Here is a 26,520-nt window from a genome sequence, read left to right on the forward strand (position 1 = left end):
CCGACAAACCTTCTGTCCTTCAGTTGTACGGATAGAGCCTTGTTGGAGACGTTAACCCAGCTGACGTTGGTGATTGCTGAATGAGATGCATTTCTTAATCTCGCCCAGTAATGACCTTGGAACGCATTAGCTGTACAGTACTTCAAATTGCTGGTCTATTGTTTATAATTTTGTGCATTGAGTGTCTCACGCTGTAAGTGACTCCCAGCTGCTATACATGTCTAATTTGCTGCCTCTCTCTGTCCATAGCGGCTGGTAATCCCCAACATCCCGATCAACAAGTGTGCCGCCTGTCAGAAACCACAGCAACCCGATGAGAAACTGCGGCGTTGCACTAGTTGCTACCGAGTCGCCTACTGCAACCAGTGAGTCAGGCCTTCAGATCCACGCCGCACTGACATACACACCGACTGTCCTTGTCCTTGTTTTTCTGTCTTCATTCTCCACTCTTGGCGGGCAGTGGAAGGATCAGCAGGCTGATTAACAGTCTGACGAGCCGCAACGTGAACATCCTTCCATGATCATGGCCAGCTTTATCCCAGCCAATTAGGGGGGGTGGGGTGGGGTGGGGTGGAGGTTTATGGGTTCCCACAACCCATATGATGAGGGGGGAGAGATTTCCCACACCCATTGGACGCAAGTATCCTGCTGGAATTCCAAGCCCGGAGCTCCCTTCTCTACGCGCCAGGACTGGAACCCGGGGCCGTCTGTCTGAGGTGGGAGCATTAACAGTGAAACAAAGGCTCTTCATTGCCTTAGTTGATGACCAAGGACCCTGGTTTTTGCTCTGTGGTGGAATGGATGGAAATCAATCTCCACAACATGGTGGGGTGGGGGGGGGGGGCGGGGGGCAGAAATGTTGGCCAGGGCCTGGGGAGGTCTTTCTGCTCTTCAAGTAGCACCAGGGCATCTTTAACATCGACCTGCACCACTGGGACAGCAGATGGGGCCTTGGTTTAAAGCTTCATCCAAGGGACGGCATCTCTGACAAAGTAGCACTCCTGTACTGGAGTGTGCTCCAGTCTGGAATGGTCTGAACTTCCTTCTCATTCTCCGCCTGTGAGCCTCGCTGGCAAGGCCAGCATTTATCGGCCATCTCTCGTTGCTCTATATCAGTTTGATACAACTTGCTAGGCCCTTTCGGAGGGCAGTTAAGAGTAAACCACTTGGGTGTGGGACTGGAGTCAGACCGGGCAAGGACGGCAGGTTTCCGTCCCTAAAGGACATTAGTGAACCAGTTGGGTTTTTAATGACAATCCAACAGCTTCATGGTCACTTTTAGTGATACCAGCTTGTCATAGAACCATATAGCACACAAGGAGGCCATTCGGCCCATTGTGCTAATGCCGGCTCTTTGAGAAAGCTATCCAGTTAGTCCCACTCCCCTGCAAATTTTTCCTTTTCAAGTATATATCCGATTACAGTTTTGGTCTCCTTACCTAAGGAAGGATATACTTGCCTTGGAGAGGGAGCAAAACGCTGTAGAGAGGGCTTTAAACTAAATAGTCGGGGGGGGGTGGGGGGGGGGGAGATCCAGGTGAGTGGGAAAATAAAAAGTCAATGAGAAAGCAGGCTAGAGATGGGGGAAATAATAACCAGAGTGTGACAGGAAGGGACAGAATGTTTAAAAATAAGAGTAACAGGAAAAAAAGGCCAAAACAAGGAAAAATGGTAAAAAGACAAAGTTAAAACCTCTATATCTGAATGCATGCAGCATTCGTAATAAGATAAATGAGTTGACGGCACAAATAGATACAAATGGGTATGATCTGATCGCCGTTAGAGATGTGATTGCAAGGCGACCAGGGCTGGGAACTGAATATTCCAGGGTATATGATAATTCGGAAGGATAGAAAGAAAGTCCTACAAGAGAGGGGGCGGTACTGGACCTAATTCTAGGGAATGTAGCCGGGCAGGTGGTGGAAGTGTCTGTAGGAGAGCATTTTGGCGATAGTGACCACAATTCGGTGAGATTTAAGGTGGTCATGGAAAAAGACAAAGACGGCCCGGAAATAAGGGTTCTAAATTGGGGGAAGGCCGATTTTAATAAGATAAGACAGGATCTGGCAAAAGTGGACTGGGAGCAGCTACTTATAGGAAAATCCACATCAAAACAGTGGGAGGCTTTCAGAAGGGAAATAGAGAGAGTACAACACCAACATGTTCCTGCAAAGGTCAAGGGTGGGACCAACAAGCAAAGGGAACCTTGGATGACAAAGGATATACAAAAATGCATTAGGAAAAAAAGGGGGGCTTTTGGCAGTTACAAAAGACAAAAGACGGTGGAAGCCCTAGAGGAGTATAAGAGGTGCAGGGGCATACTTAAAAAGGAAATTAGGAGGGCGAGGAGGGGCCATGAAATAACACTGGCGAGCAAAATAAAGGAAAATCCTAAGATGTTTTATAAGTATATTAAGGGCAAGAGGATAACCAGGGAAAGGGTAGGGCCCATTAGGGACCAAAGTGGCAATCTGTGTGTAGAGCCAGATGAAGTAGGTGGGGTTTTAAATGAATTTTTTGCCTCAGTGTTCACTATGGAGAAAGACGATGTAGACATAGAAGTCGGGCAAGGGGACTGTGACATACTTGAACATATTAGCATCGAGAGGGAGGAGGTACTAGCGGTTTTAGCAGGCCAAAAAGTGGATAAATCCCCAGGCCCGGACGAGATGTATCCCAGGCTGTTGTGTGAGGCAAAGGAGGAGATTGCAGGGGCTCTGACACAAATTTTCAGAACCTCTCTGGCCACAGGGGATGTACCAGAGGACTGGAGAACAGCTAATGTAGTACCATTATTCAAGAAGGGTAGCAGGGATAAACCAGGGAATTACAGGCCAGTGAGCCTAACATCTGTGGTAGGGAAATTATTGGAAAAAATTCTGAGGGACAAAATTAGTCTCCACTTGGAGAGGCAAGGATTAATCGGGGATAGTCAGCATGGCTTTGTCAAGGGTAAATCATGTCTGACCAATCTGATTGAATTTTTCGAGGGGGTGACTAGGTGTGTGGATGAGGGAAATGCTGTGGATGTGGTTTACATGGACTTCAGTAAAGCTTTTGACAAGGTCCCGCATAGGAGACTGGTCAAGAAGGTAAGAGCCCATGGGATCCAGGGTGCCTTGGCGCGTTGGATCCTAAACTGGCTGAGTGGCAGGAGGCAGAGGGTGATGGTCGAAGGTTGCTTTTGTGACTGGAAGCCTGTGTCCAGTGGGGTACCTCAGGGATCGGTGCTGGGTCCCTTGCTGTTTGTGATCTACATTAATGATTTGGATGAGAATGTAAAGGGTATGATCAGTAAGTTCGCAGATGACACGAAAATTGGTGGGGTGGTAAATTGCGAGGAGGAAAGCCTCAGGCTACAGGACAATATTAACGGGTTGGTCAGATGGGCGGAAAAGTGGCAAATGGAATTTAACCCGGAAAAGTGCGAGGTGATGCATTTTGGACGGACAAATAAGGCAAGGGAATACACAATGAGTGGTAGGACCCTAGGAAGTACAGAGGGTCAGAGGGACCTTGGTGTACATGTACATAGATCCCTGAAGGCAGCGGAACAGGTAGATAAGGTGGTTAAAAAGGCTTATGGGATACTTGCCTTCATTAGCAGAGGCATAGAATATAAGAGCAAGGAGGTTATGATGGAGCTGTACAAAACGCTGGTGAGGCCACAGCTGGAGTACTGTGTGCAGTTCTGGTCGCCTCACTATAGGAAGGATGTGATTGCTTTGGAGAGGGTGCAGAGAAGATTCACCAGGATGTTACCTGGGATGGAGCGCCTCAGCTATGAAGAAAGACTAAACAGGCTGGGGTTGTTTTCCTTGGAGCAAAGAAGGCTGAGGGGGGACCTGATTGAGGTGTACAAAATGATGAGGGGCATAGATAGGGTAGATAAAGAGGAACTTTTCCCCTTAGTAGGGGGGTCAATAACAAGGGGGCATAGATTCAGGGTAAGGGGCAGGAGATTTAGAGGGGATTGGAGGAGAAACCTTTTCACCCAGAGGGTGGTTGGAATGTGGAACTCACTGCCTGAAAGGGTGGTAGAGGCAGGAACCCTCACAACATTCAAGAAGCATTTGGATGAGCACTTGAAATGCCATTGCATACAAGGCTATGGACCAAATGCTGGAAAATGGGATTAGACTGGACAGGGAGGGATGGGCGGCGCAGACACGATGGGCCGAAGGGCCTCTTTCTGTGCTGTAATACTCTATGACTCTATGACTCTAAAGGAAAGGGAGGTGGGGTGGCTTCGTTGGTAAAGGATGGGATCAGTGCAGTGGTGAGAAGTGACATTGGCTCAGAAGATCAAGATGTAGAATCGGTTTGGGTGGAGATAAAAAAATAATAAGGGGAAAAAGTCTCTGGTGAGCGTAGTCTACAGGCCCCCGAACAGTAGCAATGCTGTTGGACAGAGTGTAAATCAACAAATAATGGAGGGCTGTAAAAAAGGTACGGTATTAATCGTGGGTGATTTTAATCTCCATAGTGATTGGACAAATCAAATTGGCCATGGTAGCCTGGAGGAGGAGTTCATAGAGTGCATCCGGGATGTTTTCCTAGAACAGTATGTAATGGAACTGACCAGGGAGCAGGCTATCTTAGATCTGGTACTGTGTAATGAGACAGAATTAATAACTGATCTCATAGTAAAGGATCCTTTCGGAAAGAGTGATCATAGCATGGTTGAATTTCAAATTCAGTTGGAGGGTGAGAAAGTTGTATCTCAAACCAGTGTCCTGATCTTAAACAAAGGCAATTACAATGGCATGAGGGCAGAACTGGCTAAAGTGGACTGGAAAAATAAATTAAAGGGTAAGACAGTTTAAATGCAGTGGCGGACATTTAAGGAGATATTTCATAACTCTCAAAAAATATATATTCCAGTGAGAAAGAGAGGTTTTAAGAGAAGGGAGCACCATCCGTGGCTAACTAAGGAAGTAAAGGATGGTATCAAATTGAAAACGAAGGCATACAATGTTGCCAAGATTAGTGGGAGACCAGAGGATTGGGAAATTTTTAAAAACCAGCAAAGGATGACTAAAAAAATAATAGAGAAGATGAATTATTAGAGTAAGCTGGCAAGAAACATTAAAACAGATAGTAAGAGCTTCTACAGGTATATAAAAAGGAAGAGAGTAGCTAAAGTAAACGTTGGTCCCTTAGAGGATGTGACTGGGGAATTAATAATGGGGAACGGGGAAATGGCAGAGATTCTTAACAAATATTTTGTATCTGTCTTCACTGTAGAAGACACTAACAACATCCCAATAATGGATAATCAAGGGGCCACAGGGAGGGGGGAACTGAAGACTATCACTAAGGAAATAGTACTCTAAAATAATGGGACTAAAGGATGACAAGTCCCCTGGACCAGATGGCCTGCATCCCAGGGCCTTAAAAGAAGTGGCTGCAGAGATAGTGGATGCATTGGTTGCAATATACCAAAATTCCCTGGACTCTGGAGAGGTCCCAGCGGATTGGAAAACCGCTAATGTAACACTCCTATTTAAGAAAAGAGGGAGACAGAAAGCAGGAAACTATAGACCAGTTAGCCTAACATCTGTCATTGGGAAAATGCTGGAGTCCTTCATTAAGGAAGCAGTCGCAGGGCATTGAGAAAAACATACTGCAGTCAAACAGAGTCAACATGGTTTTAGGAAAGGGAAATCATGTTTAACAAATTTGCTGGAGTTCTTTGAGGATATAACAAACAGGGTGGACAAGGGTGAGCCAGTGGATGTGTATTTGGATTTCCAGAAGGCATTCGATAAGGTGCCACATAAAAGGTTACTGCATAAGATAAGAGCTCACGGAGATGGGGGTAATATATTAGCATTGATAGAGAGTTGGCTAACTAACAGAAAGCAGAGAGTCGGGATAAATGGGTCATTTTCTGGTTGGCAAACGGTAACTAGTGGGGTGCCACAAGGATCGGTGCTGGGGCCCAAACTATTTACAATCTACAGTAATGACTTGGGTGAAGGGATCAAGTGTAATGTAGCCAAATTTGCAGATGATACAAAGATGGGTGGGAAAGCAAGTTGTGCAGAGGACTCGAAGAACCTGCAAAGGGATATAGACAGGCTAAGTGACTGGGCAAACATTTGGCAGATGGAGTATAATGTGGGAAAGTGTGAGGTTATCCACTTTGGCAGGAAAAATAAAAAAGCAAACTATTATTTAAATGGCGAGAGGTTGCAAAATGCTACAGTTCAGCGGGACCTGGGGGTCCTTGTGCATGAAACACACAAAGTTAGCATGCAGGTACAGCAAGTAATCAAAAAGGCAAATGCAATGTAGGCCTTTATTTCAAGGGGGTTGGAGTATAAAAGCCGGGAAGTCCTGCTACACATGTACAGGGTTTTGGTGAGACCACACCTGGAGTACTGCGTACAGTTTTGGTCTCCTTATTTAAGGAAGGATATACTTGCATTGGAGGCAGCTCAGACGATTCACTAGGTTAATTCCAGAGATGAGGGGGTTAACTTCTGAGGAAAGGTTGTGCAGGCTGGGCCTATACTCATTGGAGTTTAGAAGAATGAGAGGTGATCTTATTGAAACATATAAGATACTGAGGGGGCTCGACAGGGTAGATGCAGAGAGGATGTTTCCCCTCTTGGGGAAATCTAGAACTCGGGGGCACAGTCTCAGAATAAACCATAGTGGTTAGCACTGTTGCCTCACAGCGCCAGGGACCCGGGTTCGAATCCGGCCTCGGGTGACTGTCTGTGTGGAGTTTGCACATTCTCCCTGTGTTTGCGTGGGTTTCCTCCGGGTGCTCCGGTTTCCTCCCACAGTCCAAAGATGTGCAGGTTAGGTTGATTGGCTATGATAAATTGACCCTTAGTGTTAGGGGGATTAAATACGTGGGGTTACGGGGATAGGGTGGGATATGTGTTGGTGTAGGGGTTACGGGGATCGGGTGGGATATGTGTCGGTGCAGGCTTGATGGGCCGAAATGGCCTCTATCTGCACTGTGGGGTTTCTGTGATTTCTGTGAGATGAGGAGGAATTTCTTCTGAGGGTTGTAAATTTGTGGAATTCTCTGCCCCAGAGAGCCATGGAGGCTGGGTCATTAAATACATTTAAGGTGGAGATAAGACAGATTTTTGCAAGTTAAGGGAGTGAAGGGTTATGGGGAGTGGGCAGGGAAGTGGCTTTGAGCCCAAGATCAGCCGTGATCGTATTGAATGACGGAGCAGGCTCGAGGGGCCGAGTGGCCTATTCCTGCTCCTATTTCTTATGAAGGTTCACCAGGTTCCTGGGATGGGCAGATTATTCTATGAGGAGTGATTGAGTCAACTAGGCCGATATTCCCTAGAGTTTAGAAGAATGAGAGGGGATTGACAGGGTAGATGCTGAGAGGTTGTTTCCCCCTGGCTGGAGAGTCTAGAACTCGGGGTCTCAGGATAAGGGGTCAGCCATTTAAGACCAAGATGAGGAATTTCTTCACTGAGGGTGGTGAATCTTTGGAATTCTCTACCCCAGAGGGCTGTGGAGGCTCAGTCGTTGAGTATATTCAAGGCTGAGATCGATAGATTTTTGGACTGTGGAGGAATCGAGGGATATGGAGATCGGGCAGGAAAGTGGAGTTGAGGTCGAAGATCAGCCATGATCTTATTGAACGACGGAGCAGGCTCGAGGGGCCGAATGGCCGACTCCTGCTCCTATTTATGTTCTTACCTTTTGAAACTTCTTCCCAGATATTTTTTTTGAACTGAACTCAGATTCTCAAAGTGCCACAGTGGGATTTGAACTCCTGTTCACCGGATTACTGGTCCAGTAACATAACCAGGACACGACCGTACCCCCACTGATGGCCTTCTGGCTCGAAGTGTGAGCGCTACCAACTGGGCCGAGCTGCCACGTGAGAAAACAAGTTATCAATCTCCCAACTAAAGCAGGGCCCCATGGAGGGAAAACTTCCTCATACTTTGCAAAGAATTTTTAGTTTTAAATTTGAAAACTGTGGGTCAAGGCCCCATAATGCAGTGGCAGGTGAAGAATTGGTCATGTGGTGTCAGACTCGTGCTTTAAAAGCTTATCGGAGTAACTTTCTTTTTTTCTCTCTCTACCTCCAGGACTTGTCAAATGAACCATTGGTCAGATCATAAAAACCAGTGTAGACCAGAGAACATAGGCTGCCCCTTCATAATCAGCGTCCCCGAGTCGCGGCTCACCTACTCCAGGCTCACGCAGTTGCTGGAGGGATATTCAAGGTACTGTGACAAAAAGAAAAAGAATTTGTAAGCACATAACGGGCTGTATAGATTAGCACGACACTGGCTCAAAGTAACCGCTGCCCCTGACTCCCCCTGACTCGGGGAAACAAAAGTTGTAGCACTCTTGCATGCCTTTCACATTATCTCAACATTGCTGAGGGGGTTTTATGAATCATTCCGATGATGAGTGATATTACAAGAAGGCTTCAGTCACCGGGGATGTGTTTTTGCTTTGACCCACTAGTCACGTGCTGGGCTGCTGATCGCATTGTTCCACCAACGTGTGGTCTTTGTGGTGTGAATTTTAATGTCCTGTGAACTGTGTGCGGCCTGTGCCGAGTTAGCTGATCGGATCTGATCCAAGAGTGGGGGGGCGTGCTACAATTGGACTTGGTGTCCCTGAGCTAGCTGGGGGGGGGGGAACATGTCAGTGTGGGGTTTGTGTTCCTGGTCACGACCCAGGGACATGTTGCCAGGAAGCACGTGTGTGGGGACCTCGGGTGAGGACAGACTCACTAACTCGATAGAAAGCTGCTATTTATACAGCATCTTCTCAGTTAATTGCTTTTGAAGTGTAGTCACTGTTAAGTAGCAAACGTGCAGCCATTAATGCACAGCAAGGTCCCATATGTAGCCAGTGATATAAAGGGACCCGCAAATTGATTGTGTTGGCTGAGGGGTGATTTTTTTTTTTTTTTGGCCAGAGCACACTGAGCTCTTTGCTGCTGCTCGTGCCATGAGATACTTCATAAGCACCTGAGCAGCTAGATGGGGCCTCGGTTTACTATCTGGTGTGCACTGAATCAGCCCAGATTTGGTGCTCAAGTTGTGAAGTGAACTTGAAACCCACAAACAAACCCCTGACTCGGGCGAGAGTGGTGCCGCTGAGCCAGGTTGACTGGTTGCTCTCGTGTGAAGGATGGGGTTGAGGTATCCGGGGATAGCTGGTATCTGTGGCACTGTATCCCAGCAACAGTCAGTGTCTTCAGGGGAGGGAGCAATATGGGGTGGGGGGGTGAAGACCAAGGTTAACTGAGATTTATATATATGATTTTTTTTTTGGCTAGAGTTTGTAAAACAGTTGGGAATGCAGAAATCTCAAAATATAATTTGTTTCCTGCTTGCAAATTAAGTTTAGTGTTTTGCTCGACTGATGAAAAGCGGTGTGTAGGTACTTCAGTGAAAGGGAATTCTCTTTAGTTCTCTTCGTTATCAAAAAATCCCTTGCTGAGCTGATGCACAGTGTCAGTGTGCCGGGCCTCAGCCAGTAGGAGTTACACACTCCACACTCCCCCCATCTGTGTATGTGCTGCCTGAAGTTGTTGTCGTGTGTCCCACCAGCATGGACCAGTTGGGCCGAATGGCCTGTTTCTGTGCTGTAAATTCTATGTAACTGTAGACCCTTGTGGATAGTGCTGGGAGGTGTGAGCTGTGCTCTATCCTCACACTTGGTTTGAAGCTGCCCGTTTACACAGGACGCCCAAACTGCACTGCAGTGATGATACACAAGTGATGTAGTGACAGAGTCTCAACCATATGACAGGCCGTACACCCAAGAGGGAAGGACTTCACCCTACACCTGCCCAAGTCATGCTCCAGGCTAGGCGACTTCCTGAAACAATCCTACCTTGCACATGACAAAAGCCGTACTAGAGAACTATAATCGCCACTCAGCCATGCACCCTTCACCTTCCCGCTAGCACTGAACAACCTGCTGCTCCACCCCCGGCACCACTCCACAGCGGCACTCAGGCTGCTGCCTGTTTGATCAATAGCTCAACGCTGACTGCTCAGGCAAAGTGTTCTTAATTATGAGGGGTTTTCATAAAGAAACTGTTTCCAGTGGCAGGAGGGTCGGTAACCAGAGGACACAGATATAAGATAATTGGCAAAAGAACCAGAGGGGAGATGAAAACTCCTTTTACACAGCGAGTTGTTGTGATCTGGAATGCGCTGCCTGAAAGGGCGGTGGAAGCAGATTCAGTAGTAACTTTCAAAAGGGAATTGGATAAATACTTGAAAAGGAGAAATTTGCAGGAATATGGGGGAAGAGCGGGGGGGAGTGGGACTATTTGGAGAGCTCGTTCAAAGAGCCGGCACGGTAGGCCGAATGGCCTCCTGTGTTGTACGATTCTATGATTCTGCGCTCGGTGTGATTGAGTACGTGTGTCTGGACGAGGTGAGGTTAATATTCCTGTAATGTATTCTGCGACAGGTATTCAGTCAACGTGTTCCAGCCCCCGTTCCAGCCAGGGCGGATCTCGCCAGAACCGCCCCCTTCCAAGACGGAGTGTGCGCCCCCCAGCTCCGAGACCGGGGACGGAAAGATGCCCTTGGAGGTCCAGGAGAGAGACTTCAGGCCCGTGCACCGCACCCATCTAACCACCTCCGTTTCTGAGCCCCTCTTGGCCTCTGCTTTCTCGAAGGGAACCAGCATGCCGGGCAGAGACAGGGATTCTATTCACAGCTACAACTCCGGATTCTTGGAATTGCGGCCAGAGTCACAGGAGGACTCGGGATGTGAGAAGGAAACCTCTTACGAGAAAGCTCCGAAGCCTGAAGGTGATGGTTAGTTTTATCCCTTATCGAATCCCTCTTGATAAGGCAGCATAGTAAATAAATCCCAAAAATAAGACAAAATCTTGTGTGTACACATCAATTGCACCGCTCCACCTCCGGAATGAGACACGAGGACAAGGAAAGGCCGTTGGACCATCACTGCTCATCAGTTTGGAGCCGAGATGGTCTGCAGCCTTTACAATGTTGCTCTTCCCTAAATCTGGGTGCAAAGGTCTTTTTGTAACTGATATTAGCCCAGTGTAAGCGGTTTTGATCCTAGCCCAGTTGCTAGACGGACGGTTCGCATCGCCCCCGCCTTACGAAAGTTCTATACCCGGGAATTATTATTCCCAGTGTAAATGAAATAAGTCACGGACAGGAGTGCTTCGGTGAAAAATCAAACCTGTATTTATTTGGTCTAACATACACTGGCTAAAACATGCACCACTGAACAAAATCACTGTCTCTGTGGAGAATAAGATCCAGGTTACAAACAACATACATACAGTGCACAACTGGGGGCTATAACGAGCAGTAAGTCCCTTGTTGCTATGGTGGACTCTAATTCCATCCCTACCAATGAATTACCCAGACGCATAAACCCCTTCGCCTGGCTGAACCAAACGAAGCTCCCCCCCTCAGAATAGCCCAAAAGCTTCACTTCTGAGAGACTGTGCTTACCCCCACACGGGGTCGGTTTCGATCGCTCCGCTCGGCGGCTTCTCTGGTACTTCTTGTTAGTTCGATCTTATTGGAGCGGGAGAAAGAGAAAGAGAATGGTGGAAAAGAATCTATCTTTTATAGGACGATAGCAAAATACTGCAGATGCTGGAAATCTGAAATAACAGAAAATGCTGGAAAAACTCAGCAGGCCAGGCAACATCCGTGGAGAGAGAAATAGAGTCAACGTTTCTGGTCTAACCCAAAACGTCAACTCTATTTTCTCCACGGATCTGTTATCTTTTATAGGAGTCTGGCTACCCCTCTTTCCCACCAATCTTTAAAATCCTTTTGTTTCTAAGCACTCCGGTGCTTAATCAGTGATGGGTCGTCCTCAGACCCATGAGTATTGTATTAATGGCCCTAAGTCTGGGACATATCTTTCGGTCTTTGTGTTGGGGGGGGGGCGGAAACCTGGCTCCCTTTCGGCTCGCTGAGCCCAGTGGGTTCATTGTTCTGCTTCTCTTCTGAGATGGAGGTGAGAAGTGCTTTGCATATTAGAGTGGCCTTTCTAACAAGTTCAAGTTCAACGGCCCCCTTCCTTTTCCCAGGACTGTCGGGCGAACCCATACATTCGGGATGACTGACAGTTCTTTTGTCACAGCCAGCTGCCATGCGTTCTCTGGAGTTTTAACAAACCAGCCCCCCACGCATCTGCACAGGGCGATCCCACCACAGGGAAAACACCCTCAGCCCATAAAGTCCACAAAAATATTCTCGACTGAGTCCATTCTTCAACAGAGACTTTGTGATCTCTTCACCAGCAATAGTAAAGCAAGGCTTTAATCATTGGAATAAAAACCCCAAATACTCAGCAGGTCAGGCAGCATCTGTGCAGCGAGAAACAAAGTTAACGCTTCATTCAGCTCAATGACCTTTCATTAGAACTGGGTTTTATTATTGTGTAGACTGGCTGTGATCACCTGGAATTAGCTGTGGCACGCTGCTTATTACAATCATCCACTAACGCACCGACTTAATATCCACACATTTTATGTTCAAGTAGAATTTACGGCACAGAAGGAGGCCATTCGGCCCGTCGTGTCTGTGCTGGCCGACGGAGCTCTCCAGCCTAACCCCACTTTCCAGCTCTTGGTCCGTAGCCCTGTAGGTTTCGGCACTTCAAGCGCACATCCAAGTACTTTTTAAATGTGATGAGGGTTTCTGCCTCTCCCACCCTTTCAGGCAGTGAGTTCCAGACCCCCACCACCCTCTGGGTGAACAAAGTTCTCCTCAACTCCCCTCTAATCCTTCTACCAATTATTTTAAATCTCTGCCCCCTGGTTATTGATCTCTGCTAAGGAAAATAGGTCCTTGTCCACTCTATCTAGGCCCCTCATAATTTTATACACCTCAATTAAATCTCCCCTCCGCCTCCTCTGTTTCAAAGAACTTTGTGCTCTCTGTGGAGTTAGTTGATCTTGGCTGTGGAGTCTCCATATATGGACTTGGTGCCCAGAGGGAGGGATGAAGAGTGTATGATCATCAGTTGAGGGCAAGATTGGGTTCTAGACTGGAGTGCTTAAGCATCACTCCTCAATGCTCATCTCCATTACACTCCATCAGTCACCTTGTTCTCTGCACCCTCTACATTGCAGTATGTACATGGGTACCGAACCTTGTAAACCTTCAGTGTAGACATGCACTCCACGCTTCTGGTTATAGATTCCAGCATTCTATTAGCTTTCTTTTTAAAATTGGAATATTGAAGGTGACAAACTTGCCTTCACTCCAGCACCCGATCGCAGTCCCGGTACTAATTCGATCCCAGTCACTGTCGATTTTTTAAAACCTATCTGTAATACTCTACAAAAACTTAATTCATCCTCTCTGCTATTGCACAATCCTTTTTTGCAAATGTTTTGCTGCTATTTTTATGTGTCCTACTTTCATTCTTTCTTTAGGTTAGCACATTTAGCCAAGTTACAGTTTGGTCTCTGCATCCAGATAATGATTAGAAAACTAAGGGCACAAGCACTCGCCCTTAGGGGAACTCACTTAACCATCCCCCCCATCCTCACAATCTGGCATTGCACATCCCACAATTATACTAATAACCCTTGTCAGCTGTCGGAGGGGCGGTACTGAGGGAGCGCCGCACTGTCGGAGGGGCAGTACTGAGGGAGCGCCGCACTGTCGGAGGCAGTACTGAGGGAGTGCTGCACTGTCGGAGGTGTCGTCTTTCAGATGAGATGTTGAACCGAGGCCCTGTCTGCTCTCTCAGGTGGACGTAAAAGATCCCGTGGCATTTTTTGAAGAGCAGGGGAGTTCTCCCCAGTGTCCTGGGGCCAATATTTATCCCTCAATCAACATCACTAAAAACAAATTATCTGGTCATTATCACATTGCTGTTTGTGGGAGCTTGCTGTGCGCAAATTGACGGCCACATTTCCTACATTACAACAGTGACTACACTTCAAAAGCACTTCATTGGCTTTAAAGCGTTTTGGGAGGCCCTGAGGTGGTGAAAGGCGCTGGAGAAATGCAAATTCTTTCTTTCGATTCCTGCAGCTTTTAGTTTGACTAGAAGTCTTTCCTGGGGAACATTGCAACTCTGAATGTTTTAAAACTGTGTCCTAGATAGTTCCACTGTCTACTTTCTCTGCCGTGTTTGAAGTGGAGGCGGTTTTAACAGGCAGGGGGCATCCCCTTTTAAAGCCTTTTCGTTCTGAAACATTGTTTTCACTCTTGTCATTTGCGGTGTTCTTTCCCCCACAGCTGCTATCCCTGGTTACCAGCAGCCAGCTGAAACTGTGCGCTTCCACACCCCACAGTTTTACATCAAGCTCATTGACCCATCAAATAAAGAGCAGAAAATGGAAGACAAAGGTGAGGCAAAGACTAACCAGGCTCGACTCTTGCCGCGAGACTGGCGAGCATGGTTATTCTTTTGAATAAATGTGGAGTTATCTTTAAGCTCTTTGCCAGCTGCTGCACAAAACCAGGTTGCGAAAGAAATGGAATGCCTGGTTCTAAATGAAGGGTAGCCGCAGCTATTTTAGGGACATCGGTCACTTTGAGCATCTCCGGTTTAATCCGGTTGCTTCCAAATCCTTGCCTGTAGATTGCTGCTGCCCAGCGCTAATGCAGCACAGCTCTTTCTAAACACACTCTATTTTGGTTATCTGTCAGCTCCTCCGCTGATCCCTGCCTGGTATCTGCTATAAAAATTAACGTCGCTTTTATCCTTCCCCATAGTACGTGGACTGGGGGCATGTGAAGGCTGGGGGAGTACATTTCCACGATGCCTTGTTGCCCGGCAGATTATAAAACTGACCAAAGGGAGTGTTTACTGTCGGCCCATTGTTGTAAAAGCACGGTCACCAAACAGGTCGCGGCATTCGACTAAAATTAGCGCATGTGGCTAAAATGGTGTCGCCGTGGACTTGCCTATGGCTAGTCAGCGATTGCTGTTGATCAACATTGGGAGACTGGGAGCCTGATCAGATGCCTAAACAGTTAAATAGACTTCGAATTCGTTTAATAAGACAAGGTTTAGAACTTTTTCCAAAGCAGTCAGTTGTGCCACAACAAGAAATAAACGTGGGCTTTTCAAACAGTCAGTGACACCTGCTGCGGGATACTCAGCCAGAGCTGGGAGGACAGCGTCAATCCGATAGCCCCACAAAGCAAGCCTGCTGTAGACACTCGCAGCGTGGCAACGATCTGTCAACTAAAGGGCTCTGTTTCTGACAGTGTGCTCCAGTTCAATTAAAACAAAACATTTGTTAAGAGTAAGCTGTCTCTGTTTTATCAAGCTTCATACATTTGGAGACTCTGGGAGGGATGAGAATTGGCGAACCTCTACTCACTGGCTTCAGTGCTCTGTCTGTTCCTTCGCCCGCGCTCTGTCGCCTGCACCACCCTGCCCCCCTCCCCGTGCTGTACCCTGCTCCCCAGCGTGTGTGTGTGGAATGGTAAGATGAAAAACAGTGTGCAAATGTTTTTTGATCGTTCAGCGCTTTAACTTCCTTGTTTACTGAATGGCAGTAGATGTTAAATAAATATACACAAAGTGCATTTACCTGTATTGTGTGTGAGGCACATTCGACTAAAAGTAGTGCATGTGGCTAAAATGGTGTCGCCGTGGACTCGTCTATGGCTAGTCAGCAATTGCTGTTGATCAACATTGGGAGACTGGGAGCCTGATCAGATGCCTAAACAGTTAAATAGACTTCGGTTCCCCCTCCCCCGGCTTTCTACCTTCAATATCGCCGAGGTACCAGCTGCCCTGTTGTATCTCACCTGGTGAAAATGAGAGATTCCTTTCAGAAAATACCATTTTGTGCTCCAGTATCTGAGTAATTGGACACGTGACGTGTGGTGAGTGCAGCGAGCTCGGGAGGAACGGGTGACTTTGGACCTCTGGTTCCCCAAAGCTCTCCATCACTGGGGGTTTTTCCTCACCTCGTGTCTGGGTCTGTTGTAGACTCACTGATAGAGATTGATCGCTGTGATTAGTCAACAACCCCATTATCGTCGTATCGTGCGACTACCAGGATGGTCGAAGGTGAACGAGACGGACCCTGGTTCTATTTTCGTCTCGTCGTTCTAATGTAAGTGCCTTTTTCTCGTGTGTGGCTGGACAGTTGATGCTGGTTGTTGAGCCCAATCTTTCCCTCACTTAATGTCAACATACTAGGTGATGATTAGGAATAAAACACTGACTCACTACCCCTCTCGCATCCCGAGGGTCATTGCTGCACATCACTCCTGCCTGGCTGAATATTGGACTGGGGATGGAAATTCATCCGTGGGACCTCTGCAGCGCACCATGTCATGAAAGGCTGAGCTTAATAGTGTCCAGGGCTTGTGTTGGAAATGCACTTAATATTTTTGACAGATCCTGGATCAGGAGTTGGTAGTTGAACAAGGGAGAAAGTTACTGTCCATTCTGTCGGTTTAAACAGAGTCTAAGCTGTTAGCTGTGGCTCAGTGGGCAGCACTCTCGCCTCTGAGTCAGAGCTTGTGGCTTCAAGTCCCACTCCAGAGACTTCAGCCCCATAATCCAGGCTGACACTCCAGTCCAGTACTGAGGGAGTGCTGCACTGTCGGAGGGGCAGTACTGAGGGAGCGCCGCACTGTCGGAGGGGCAGTACTGAGGGAGCGCCGCACTGTCGGAGGGGCAGTACTGAGGGAGCACCGCACTGTCGGAGGGTCAGTACTGAGGGAGCGCCGCACTGTCGGAGGGGCAGTGCCGCACTGTCGGAGGGGCAGTACTGAGGGAGCGCCGCACTGTCGGAGGGGCAGTACTGAGGGAGCGCCGCACTGTCGGAGGGGCAGTACTGAGGGAGCGCCGCACTGTCGGAGGGGCAGTACTGAGGGAGCGCCGCACTGTCGGCGGGGCAGTACTGAGGGAGCGCCGCACTGTCGGCGGGGCAGTACTGAGAGAGCGCCGCACTGTCGGAGGGGCAGTACTGAGGGAGCGCCGCACTGTCGGAGGGGCAGTACTGAGGGAGCGCCGCACTGTCGGAGGGGCAGTACTGAGGGAGCGCCGCACTGTCGGAGGGGCAGTACTGAGGGAGCGCCGCACTGTCGGAGGGGCAGTACTGAGGGAGTGCTGCACTGTCGGAGGGGCAGTACTGAGGGAGTGCTGCACTGTCGGAGGGGCAGTACTGAGGGAGCGCCGCACTGTCGGAGGGGCAGTACTGAGGGAGCGCCGCACTGTCGGAGGGGCAGTACTGAGGGAGTGCTGCACTGTCGGAGGGGCAGTACTGAGGGAGTGCCGCACTGTCGGAGGGGCAGTACTGAGGGAGCGCCGCACTGTCGGAGGGGCAGTACTGAGGGAGCGCCGCACTGTCGGAGGGGCAGTACTGAGGGAGCGCCGCACTGTCGGAGGGGCAGTACTGAGGGAGTGCTGCACTGTCGGAGGGGCAGTACTGAGGGAGTGCTGCACTGTCGGAGGGGCAGTACTGAGGGAGTGCTGCACTGTCGGAGGGGCAGTACTGAGGGAGCGCCGCACTGTCTGAGGTGCCATCTTTCGGATGAGACATTAAACCAAGGCCCAGAATGCCCCCTCGGATGGATGTAAAAGATTTTGAAGAAGAGCAGGGTTGTTCTCCCTGGGTTCCCAGCCAATATTTATCTCTCAACCAACTTTAAGTTGAACACTGAATTTAGAATCGCAAAATGTTCAATTCCGAGCCACTCAGTTATTGATGCAGTTTGTATCTAGTTGCCGGTGAATGCAGAGCTATGTATAGTAACCTTTCACATGTTTGGTCGGTCGACTCCTTTGAATCATTCTAGCTTCTCTCCTGTACAGGTGATGCTCCGTTGGAGCTCCCAGACAGTGTCGCGTTAGCAATGGTGTGGAAAAACAATGAGCGACAGAAGGAGTACGTGCTGGTCGAATCCAAGGAGCTGGAGTACCTCGACGATCCCAGTTCGGCCAACGAGGCAGCCAGGGCTGGCTACTTCACCCTGGAGCAGTGCCTGAATCTCTTCACCAAACCCGAGGTGCTGGCGCCCGAGGAAGCTTGGTAAGATTCCGCCTTGTGTCCCTCACCCCAGGTTCATACCTCCCTTCCCTGCTGGGGATCCAGATGATCTGGTCATTTATCTCATTGCCGTTTGTGGGAGCTTGTTGTGAGCAAAGTGGCTGCCACCTTCCCCATGTTGCAAGTGACTACACTTCAAAAAAGTACTTCATTGGATGTGAAGCGCTTTGGGACGTCCTGAACTCCGCTGTATAAATGCAAGTCTGTCTTTCTTTCACCATGGAGGATATAGTTGATCCTGTCCTTGTGTAAAATCTGCCCTCTGTTTGTAACTGCACTCTCTGTATAGTGAGCAAGAATCCTTTTTCGATTCACTTTTTTTTCATAGCCCAGTGATGGAATACTCTCCACTTGCCTGCATGAGTGCAGCTCCAACAATACTCGAAGCTCGACACCATCCAGGACAAAGCAGCCCCTTTGATTGGCACCCCATCCACCACCTTAAACATTCTACCCCTCCACCACCAGCGCACTGTGGCTGCAGTGTGGACCATCTACAAGATGCACTGCAGCAACTCACCAAGGCTTCTTCGGCAGCACCTCCCAAACCCGCGACCTCTTCCACCTAGAAGGACAAGGGCAGCAGGCACATGGGAACACCACCACCTCCAAGTTCCCCTGCAAGTCACACACCATCCTGACTTGGAAATATATCGGCCGATCCTTCATCGTCGCTGGGTCAAAATCCTGGAACTCCCTCCCTAACAGCACTGTGGGAGCACCTTCACCACACGGACTGCAGCTGTTCAAGAAGGCGGCTCACCACCACCTTCTCGAGGGGCAACTAGGGATGGGCAATAAATGCTGGCCTTGCCAGCGACGCCCACATCCCAAGAATGAATTTTAAAAAACAACTTTTTTTTAAATTTCAACATCTGGAATGGTTTTGCTTCGTTTTTGTTGAGTTGGGCTGAGATGCTTGGGCACCCGATAAGGTTTTCTCGGCACTACTGTATTTCTTGTGATCTTCAGCGGTGATTTTATTGTGTGCATGCGGGCAATGCGAGGCTTGGCACTGATGGCTGCTTCTGACCCATTGCAGGTACTGTCCTAAATGTAAACAGCACAGGGAGGCATCCAAGCAATTGATGCTCTGGTGGCTCCCGAACGTACTCATCATTCAGCTGAAGCGCTTCTCCTTCCGCAACTTCATCTGGAGGGACAAGATCAACGACATGGTGGAGTTTCCCATCAGGTACGTAGCGCAGACTGAAGCTTCACTGCGTACACACCGGCCTTTCACCACTTGCACCTGGCTTCTAGAATCATACAGCATAGAAGGCCATTCGACCCATGTCCCAACTCTCTTAAAGAACGTTGTGTTAAAGGCCACTTCTGGGTGCGAAAGCCTTATAGGAAATCATCTCGCTCCAGTGCTGTGGGGGGGGGGGGGGGTGTAGGTCCACAATGTAAAATTGGCCACTAGATCGCAAGTCCACAGCTTAAAACTGGCCCCGAATTCAACACTAAATTTGCAGTGTGACATGTTAGAGGCAACCGGATGGCTGCTGAGGGAAATGTCGCATTAATGCAGTAGGGTTGAGCTTCTGAAATTGGGGCACTGGCATAAAGTTGTGATAATGTACTCGGAGCTTTACTCTGTACCTGACCCAGGAGTGTTTGTTGGGACAGTGTAGAGGGAGCTTTACTCTGTATCTAACCCGTGCTGTACCTGCCCTGGGAGTGTTTGATGGGACAGTGTAGAGGGAGCTTTACTCTGTATCTAACCCGTGCTGTACCTGCCCTGGGAGTGTTTGATGGGACAGTGTAGAGGGAGCTTTACTCTGTATCTAACCCATGCTGTACCTGCCCTGGGAGTGTTTGATGGGACAGTGTAGAGGGAGCTTTACTCTGTATCTAACCCGTGCTGTACCTGCCCTGGGAGTGTTTGATGGGACAGTGTAGAGGGAGCTTTACTCTGTATCTAACCCGTGCTGTACCTGCCCTGGGAGTGTTTGATGGGACAGTGTAGAGGGAGCTTTACTCTGTATCTAACCCATGCTGTACCTGCCCTGGGAGTGTTTGATGGGACAGTGTAGAGGGAGCTTTACTCTGTATCTAACCCGTGCTGTACCTGCCCTGGGAGTGTTTGATGGGGACAGTGTAGAGGGAGCTTTACTCTGTATCTAACCCGTGCTGTACCTGCCCTGGGAGTGTTTGATGGGAAATCCCCAGTTTGAACATTTACAGGAAAATCAGTGAGCTAGGATTGCTTGGACATAATTTTTTGTTAAATATTTGTCTTAATCACTTTTCTTTCTTAAGAAATCTGGACTTGAGCAAGTTCTGCATTGGTCAGAAGGACGACCGCCAGCCCCCTGTCTACGACCTGTATGCAGTAATCAATCACTATGGCGGGATGATTGGGGGACACTACACCGCTTACACACGTCTACCCAATGACAAGAACAGCCAGCGCAGTGATGTGGGTGAGTTAATATTCAACAGACACTCTGCTCGTGCCACAGGCATCTGTTCGTTTCTTCCTGTGCAGCTCCCTGACTGAATGGAAGGGCAGGAATTGCCTGTCACGGTTATCCTCGTCTCTTCAAGGAGATTCACTAACCCCACTGTTGCGGAGCAAAGTTCTGCCCCTCGACCCTTGCCGCATTTTACCACTGAACTGATGGTGTATAATTTCCGAACTGCAGATCTATGGGGTCCGGTGGCCTAGTGGTTAAGTTGCTGGACTAATAATCCAGAGAACACGAGTCCGAATCCCACCACGGCAGTTTTGAGAATTTGAAATGAGTTTTAAAAATCTGGAAATAAAAAGCAGGTAGTTGAACCACGAAGTTTTGTATTGTTGTAAAAACCCAACTGGTTCACTAATGTCCTTTAGGGAAGGGAGCCTGCCGTCCTTACCCAGTCTGGGCCGATATGCAATACCAACATGGTTGATTCTTAACTGCCCTCTAGCAATTCACTCAGTTGTATCAAACTGCTGTCACCAGTTCAAGATGAAGGCCCAACTCCATCATATCTCTGGGTCTCCGGATAATGAAATATTTATAAAGTGATTCGGCTTCTAGAGGCTTTCACAGAAAGGGCAGCTTCCTCAATGGTTCCTTGAGGTAAAGGTATTGGCCTGTAAGGTAATGGGTGAGACCGATCAGTCGGTTCCACTTTCAAACCCCTGCCTGTGCTGGGTTGGCAGGTCTTGGCCCAAGCTTTCCGATTGGGATGCTGCAATTGACCTTGCTGCCTCTGGGCCAGGGAGTGGAATAGCAACAGCAGGAGGCCATTCAGCCCCTCGAGCCTGTTCCATCATTCTGTTAGATCGTGGCTGATCTGTACCTCAACTCCATTTACCACATTTACTCCGTATCCCTCGATACCCTTACCCAACAAAAATCTATTGATCTCAGCCTTGAAAGCTCCAATTGACCCTCAGCATTCAGAGCCTTTTGGGGGCGAGAGTTCCAGATTCCCAGCACCCTTTGTGTGAAGAAGTGCTTCCTGACATCACCCCTGAACGGCCTGGATCTAATTTTAAGGTGATGCCCGCTTGTTCTGGATTCCCCCACCAGAGGAAATAGTTTCTCTCTCTTGACCCAATCGAATCCTTTAATCATCTTAAACACCTCGATTAGACCATCCCTTAATCTTCTATCCACAAGGGAATACAAGCCCAGTCTGTACAACCTGTCCTATAATTTAACCAACTAAACCCTGTTATTCTGATGAATCTGCGGTGCCCAATGCTGCACGCAGTGCTCCAGATGGAGTCTGACCAAGGATCTGAATGACGGGAGCGTCACTTCCTTCACTTGGTATCCAGCCCCCTCAAGACAAAGGCCAACATTCCCTGAGCCTTTCTGTACCTGCCCACTAGCTTTGTGGTTTCTGTCCTTGGACTCCCAAATCTCTCGCTGCTCCCCGAAATTCATAGTTTCTGGCCATTCAGCCTTGGTTGCTGCATGTGGAGGAGTCGGTGATCATCCCCCACCTTCCACAATGGCATCGCTCACTCGGCCAGCTCTCGAAGGATGGTCACACAGACAGCGGTGAGGGCTCCTGCTCTCCAGCAGAGGACAGGAGAAAATAGGAAGTTAAAGAAAACACACAAGTCTGTGCTAAAAATGTTAACAATGTAGACTTTTTCTCGTTTTCCCCCCATGCAATTGGTAACCCCAGGCCAGTTTAACCCAAAGGCTAGTTTGTGTGTTTGTCCCTTGTACAAAGTGTATCGCGGTAAGAATTCCTCTTGTTTCTGTGTAAATGAATTGGTGAAGATTTCCTCAGTTCACTATTTCCTGGAAGCCTCATTCGAAATGGCAGTGTTTGGGTTTTTCCCAGAAATACTGAACCGAGAACAACTTCATATCGCATTTCCAGCGTTGCAACACGTGATGACCAGATCGATTCTTTGCCCCCCAGCCTCAGTGTGTCCCTCAGTTCACTCTCTGCCTTTTAAATTGTCTTCACTCTGTCCCCGTGGACAGGAGACGCTGTGGTAACCGCCTCCAGACTGGAAAATAAGTTTGCACGTCTTTTTCCCGCTCTTTCTCGCGCAGGTTGGCGCCTCTTCGACGACAGCACCGTCACGACGGTCGACGAAAGCCAGGTGGTCGCGCGACACGCTTACGTGCTGTTCTACCGCCGTCGCAATTCTCCGGTGGTGAGACCTTCGCGGACGAGAGCTGCTCCGCGGGGAGCGGAGTGCACGGCCGAAGCGGAAGGAGCAGCCTCCCAGGTTTGTAGAGAGGGGGGAGATTCCCGTCCCTAGCTCTTCAATCTTCTGTAACAGAGAAACCATGTACTGTTTTTATCGTCTATCTCAAGACTGATATAAAACTTACCAAAGCGCTCTGTGCAATCGCTTTGTTCTCTCCCTCCCTGCGTATGCAGGAATGTGCTGATACCCGATTGCCGCTTCAGTTGACTTGCCAGTTAAAAGCACGTTTTGCACGGGCCGTTAAACGATTACTCTCCCTAAACACATTACATAATGAATTTTTTTTCTCGAGTCGGCCAAGGTGTTTGTGGTGACAGTCGAATGAAATATGTTGCACCTTCCACGCACTCTTGTTCAAGGTGAATTGCTCTGCTTCTGAAATTGCCAGGCCGGCTAGTTTTGTGACCGCATCACTGAAGCTGTTTGAAATGCATTGGTCTCCTGAAGGAACATTTATTGCGTTTCCTGCTAATTACAGCCTATCTGAGAGTACCTTCGCCTTAATGTATTTTCCCTTACCCTCCTGGAGATGGATTAGCATCCCAGGAAGACATGTCGATTTATGACAGTAACACACAATGGTGGATTGAACTGCCTACGTCTTGCTGCGTGATCCGGGTCCAGCAGGCCGTTCCATCATGTGGAGCATCGCTGATCCCCTGTCCCTATTCGGTGTCCTTGCGTGCACATATTCCAGCAGGAATCACTGGGGAGTGATCAGAAACTCTTGTCCTTTTGTCCCCTCGCCCAGTGACGGGTGGGCCAAGTGTAGTAGCTCATACTGCCCCGACCGATATTAGCTAGCCCGGCACGGCACGGCAGACTTTGCTCTCCCACATGTTTTTGCCACGTTACGAGTCTGTCGGACTTGGCGTTGTGGCTAATGTCATATGATGGACTTGCCTCAACGATTATATTTCTGACGTGACGAGGGCAGGATGGAGCAGCTGCAGTTGTATTCTCTTGAACTGAGGAGATTGATGGGGAATTTGATGGGCAATGTAAATGGATCATTTCCATTGGTAGTTACATGGAAGACACAAGGTCATGATCTCAAGATGAGCAGTGGGTCGAGATTAGAAGAAGCTTTTTCACACTAGTCATGGGAGTATAGAGTGCTTCTCCAGCAGAGGTGGTCAATCGAAATCAATGACAGCATTCAGAAAGGTATTGAATAATGTAAAATGGAGTGGGAGGAAGCAGGAAGATGGGTCTGTATAAAATCAGCCTCCAAGATCAGCCCAGGCAAGAGGGGCCAAATGGCCTCCCCCTGCACTAACACTCCTGTGTATTGACTGCAGCATTACCAGAACTGAACTTCCAGTGGATTTTGGGGGAATGTGCTTGCTCCCATGTGTATGTAGTACCCTGTGAGTATGAGGGAGAGGCAGAGGGATTCCTGGTTGGTTAGTAGGAGTGTATCTCATCAGCCCCCGGTGGATGAGCTTCAGTAGTCAGCACTACGTGCGTGTTTTCTCCGTACCTTTGCTTTTGGGTCTTGTAGATTCCCAAATTTTAGCCATTCCAGGGAGGTGGGTTAGATGTAGGATCTGAGGTCAAATCAGACCAGGACCAACCTAGCCACCGACTCCCTCCCTCTCCCTAGCATCTGTCTGAGTTTGAACCAGACTGTTCTCAATCTTTGTGTCATATGTGACCCTGAAATTGGCTTCCAACCACATATCCGCGGCATAACTAAGACCGCCTATTTCCACCTCCGTAACATCACCCCTGCCTCAGCTCATCTGCTGAAATCCTCACCCGTGCCTTTAAGTCTACATTTGACTATTCCAACGCACTCCTGGCCGGCCCCCCACATTCTACCCTACGTAAACTTGAGGTGATCCACAACGTGGCTGCCTGTGTCCTAACTCGCACCAACTCCCGTTCACCAATCACCCTGGTGCTCGCTGACCTAAATTGGCTCCCGGTTAAGTAACGCCTCGATTTTAAAATTCTCATCCTTATTTTTAAATCTCTCCATGGCCTCGCCTCTTCCTATCTCTGTAATTTCCTCCAGCCCCACAACCCCCACCGAGATATCTGCGCTCCTCTAATTCTGCCCTCTTGAGCATCTCTGGTTATAATCGCTCAACCTTTGGTGGCCGTGCTTTCAGCTGCTGAGGCACTAAGCTCTGGAATTCCCTCCCTAAACCCCTCCACCTCTCTTTCCTCCTTTACAACGCTCCTTAAAACCTGCCTCTTTGACCAAACTTTTGGTCATCTGCCCTAATTTCTTATGTGGCTCAGTGTCAAATTTTTATGAGGCACCTGGGGACGTTTTGCTACGTTAAAGGTGCTATATAAATATAAGTTGTTGACCTCTGGGATCTGAGGTCAAATCAGACCAGGGCCAACGGGATGAAATTCTCAGTCTGCAAGGGTTCTGTGTGGCATGAGTTTGGGTTGTCTCCATTGAGTTCCTAGTGGGTTTGAGCCTGCAACACACAACTGCCCTAAATTTGGCAACTAATCGGCATTATCACTGAGAAACCACAGGATCGCTGGTGTGGGAAATGGCAAAATTACACTGGTGGGAGAGGGGGATCTCTTGTAGGTCAGGAACTGAGGCACATTGATGGGGTGGAGCAGAGGGAGCTTTACTCTGTATCTAGCTGTGCTAAGTCTGACCGGGTGATGCTGATGCTGACACTGGGTGCCTCAAATGGAAGACTTCCAAACACCAACATTCCTTCATTTGGGTATAAACCCAAATCGGACATTTCAAGGCGTTTCTTTAAAAAGGCCAAATTTGCATTTCCGCTCAAGACAACATTGCAAATACATAATATGCACAATGGGGAGGAACACACTGATGTTGAGATGACATCTAGAAGCTAGAGCTGTTTATGTTGGCCTCTCGTAGGAACAGGAGGAGGCCATTCAGTCCCTTGAGCCTGTTCTGCCATTCCATCAGATCACGGTTGATCTGTATCCTAACTCCATCCACTCACCTTGGTTCCGTAACCCTTAATAAAGGTCAAGGGTGGAACCAACAAGCCCAGGGACCCCTGGATGTCGAGGGATATACAAGAATGGATTAGGAAAAAAAGGAAGGCTTTTGTTAGATACAAAGGACTAAAAACAGTGGAAGCCCAAGAGAAGTATAGAAAGTGCAGGGAGGTACTTAAAGAAATTAGGAGAGCAAAGAGGGGGCATGAAGAAACACTGGCGGGCAAAATAAAGGAAAATCCCAAGGTGTTTTATATAAGCACCAGCTGGGGGTGCCCGGCGGTGCCGAGGCTTTTTTGAGGACATGTTGTTGTTGGAAGAGAGAGAGAGAGCGACTGCGGGGTGGGGGGCGGAAGAGAGAGAGAGCGAGCGACTGAGCGGGGGGGGAAAGAGAGAGAGCGAGTGGGGGGGAAGAGAGAGAGCGAGTGGGGGGGGAAGAGAGAGAGCGAGTGGGGGGGAAAGAGAGAGAGCGAGTGGGGGGGAAAGAGAGAGAGCGAGTGGGGGGGAAGAGAGAGAGCGAGTGGGGGGGAAGAGAGAGAGCGACTGGGGGGGAGAGAGAGCGACCTCCCCCCCTCTCCCTCACGCGCTCTCTCTCCCTCTTTCCCCCTCCCTCCCTCACACTCTTTTCCCCCCCCCCTCTCCCTCACACTCCCCCCCTCTCCCTCACACTCCCCCCCCCTCTCCCTCACACTCCCCCCCCCCCTCTCCCTCACACTCCCCCCCCCCCTCTCCCTCACACTCCCCCCTCTCCCTCACACTCCCCCCTCTCCCTCACACTCCCCCCTCTCCCTCACACTCCCCCCTCTCCCTCACACTTCCCCCTCTCCCTCACACTCCCCCCCCTCTCCCTCACACTCCCCCCCCTCTCCCTCACACTCCCCCCCCCTCT

At 49.0% G+C, this 26,520-nt stretch overlaps 1 protein-coding gene across 6 annotated transcripts in view; it reads left to right on the plus strand.

Moving 5' to 3' along the window:
- Nucleotides 1–26,520, plus strand: part of usp19 (ubiquitin specific peptidase 19) — a 182,276-nt gene that overhangs the window by 142,743 nt on the left and 13,013 nt on the right. For 4 of the 6 annotated variants that reach the window (XM_086002169.1, XM_086002172.1, XM_086002173.1 and 1 more), the window contains 8 exons: nucleotides 250–365; nucleotides 8,082–8,219; nucleotides 10,438–10,790; nucleotides 14,220–14,330; nucleotides 17,767–17,983; nucleotides 19,044–19,196; nucleotides 20,267–20,430; nucleotides 22,519–22,697. In XM_086002169.1, coding sequence (XP_085858295.1) covers nucleotides 250–365; nucleotides 8,082–8,219; nucleotides 10,438–10,790; nucleotides 14,220–14,330; nucleotides 17,767–17,983; nucleotides 19,044–19,196; nucleotides 20,267–20,430; nucleotides 22,519–22,697 — 1,431 coding nt within the window. The remainder of the gene's footprint in view (nucleotides 1–249; nucleotides 366–8,081; nucleotides 8,220–10,437; nucleotides 10,791–14,219; nucleotides 14,331–17,766; nucleotides 17,984–19,043; nucleotides 19,197–20,266; nucleotides 20,431–22,518; nucleotides 22,698–26,520) is intronic. The other 2 variants (XM_086002171.1, XM_086002174.1) reach the window with 1 other exon arrangement.

Source organism: Somniosus microcephalus, chromosome 11 (assembly GCF_052327205.1).
Source record: "Somniosus microcephalus isolate GS21.2 chromosome 11, FLI_Smic_1.0, whole genome shotgun sequence".
Lineage (NCBI taxonomy): Eukaryota > Metazoa > Chordata > Chondrichthyes > Squaliformes > Somniosidae > Somniosus > Somniosus microcephalus.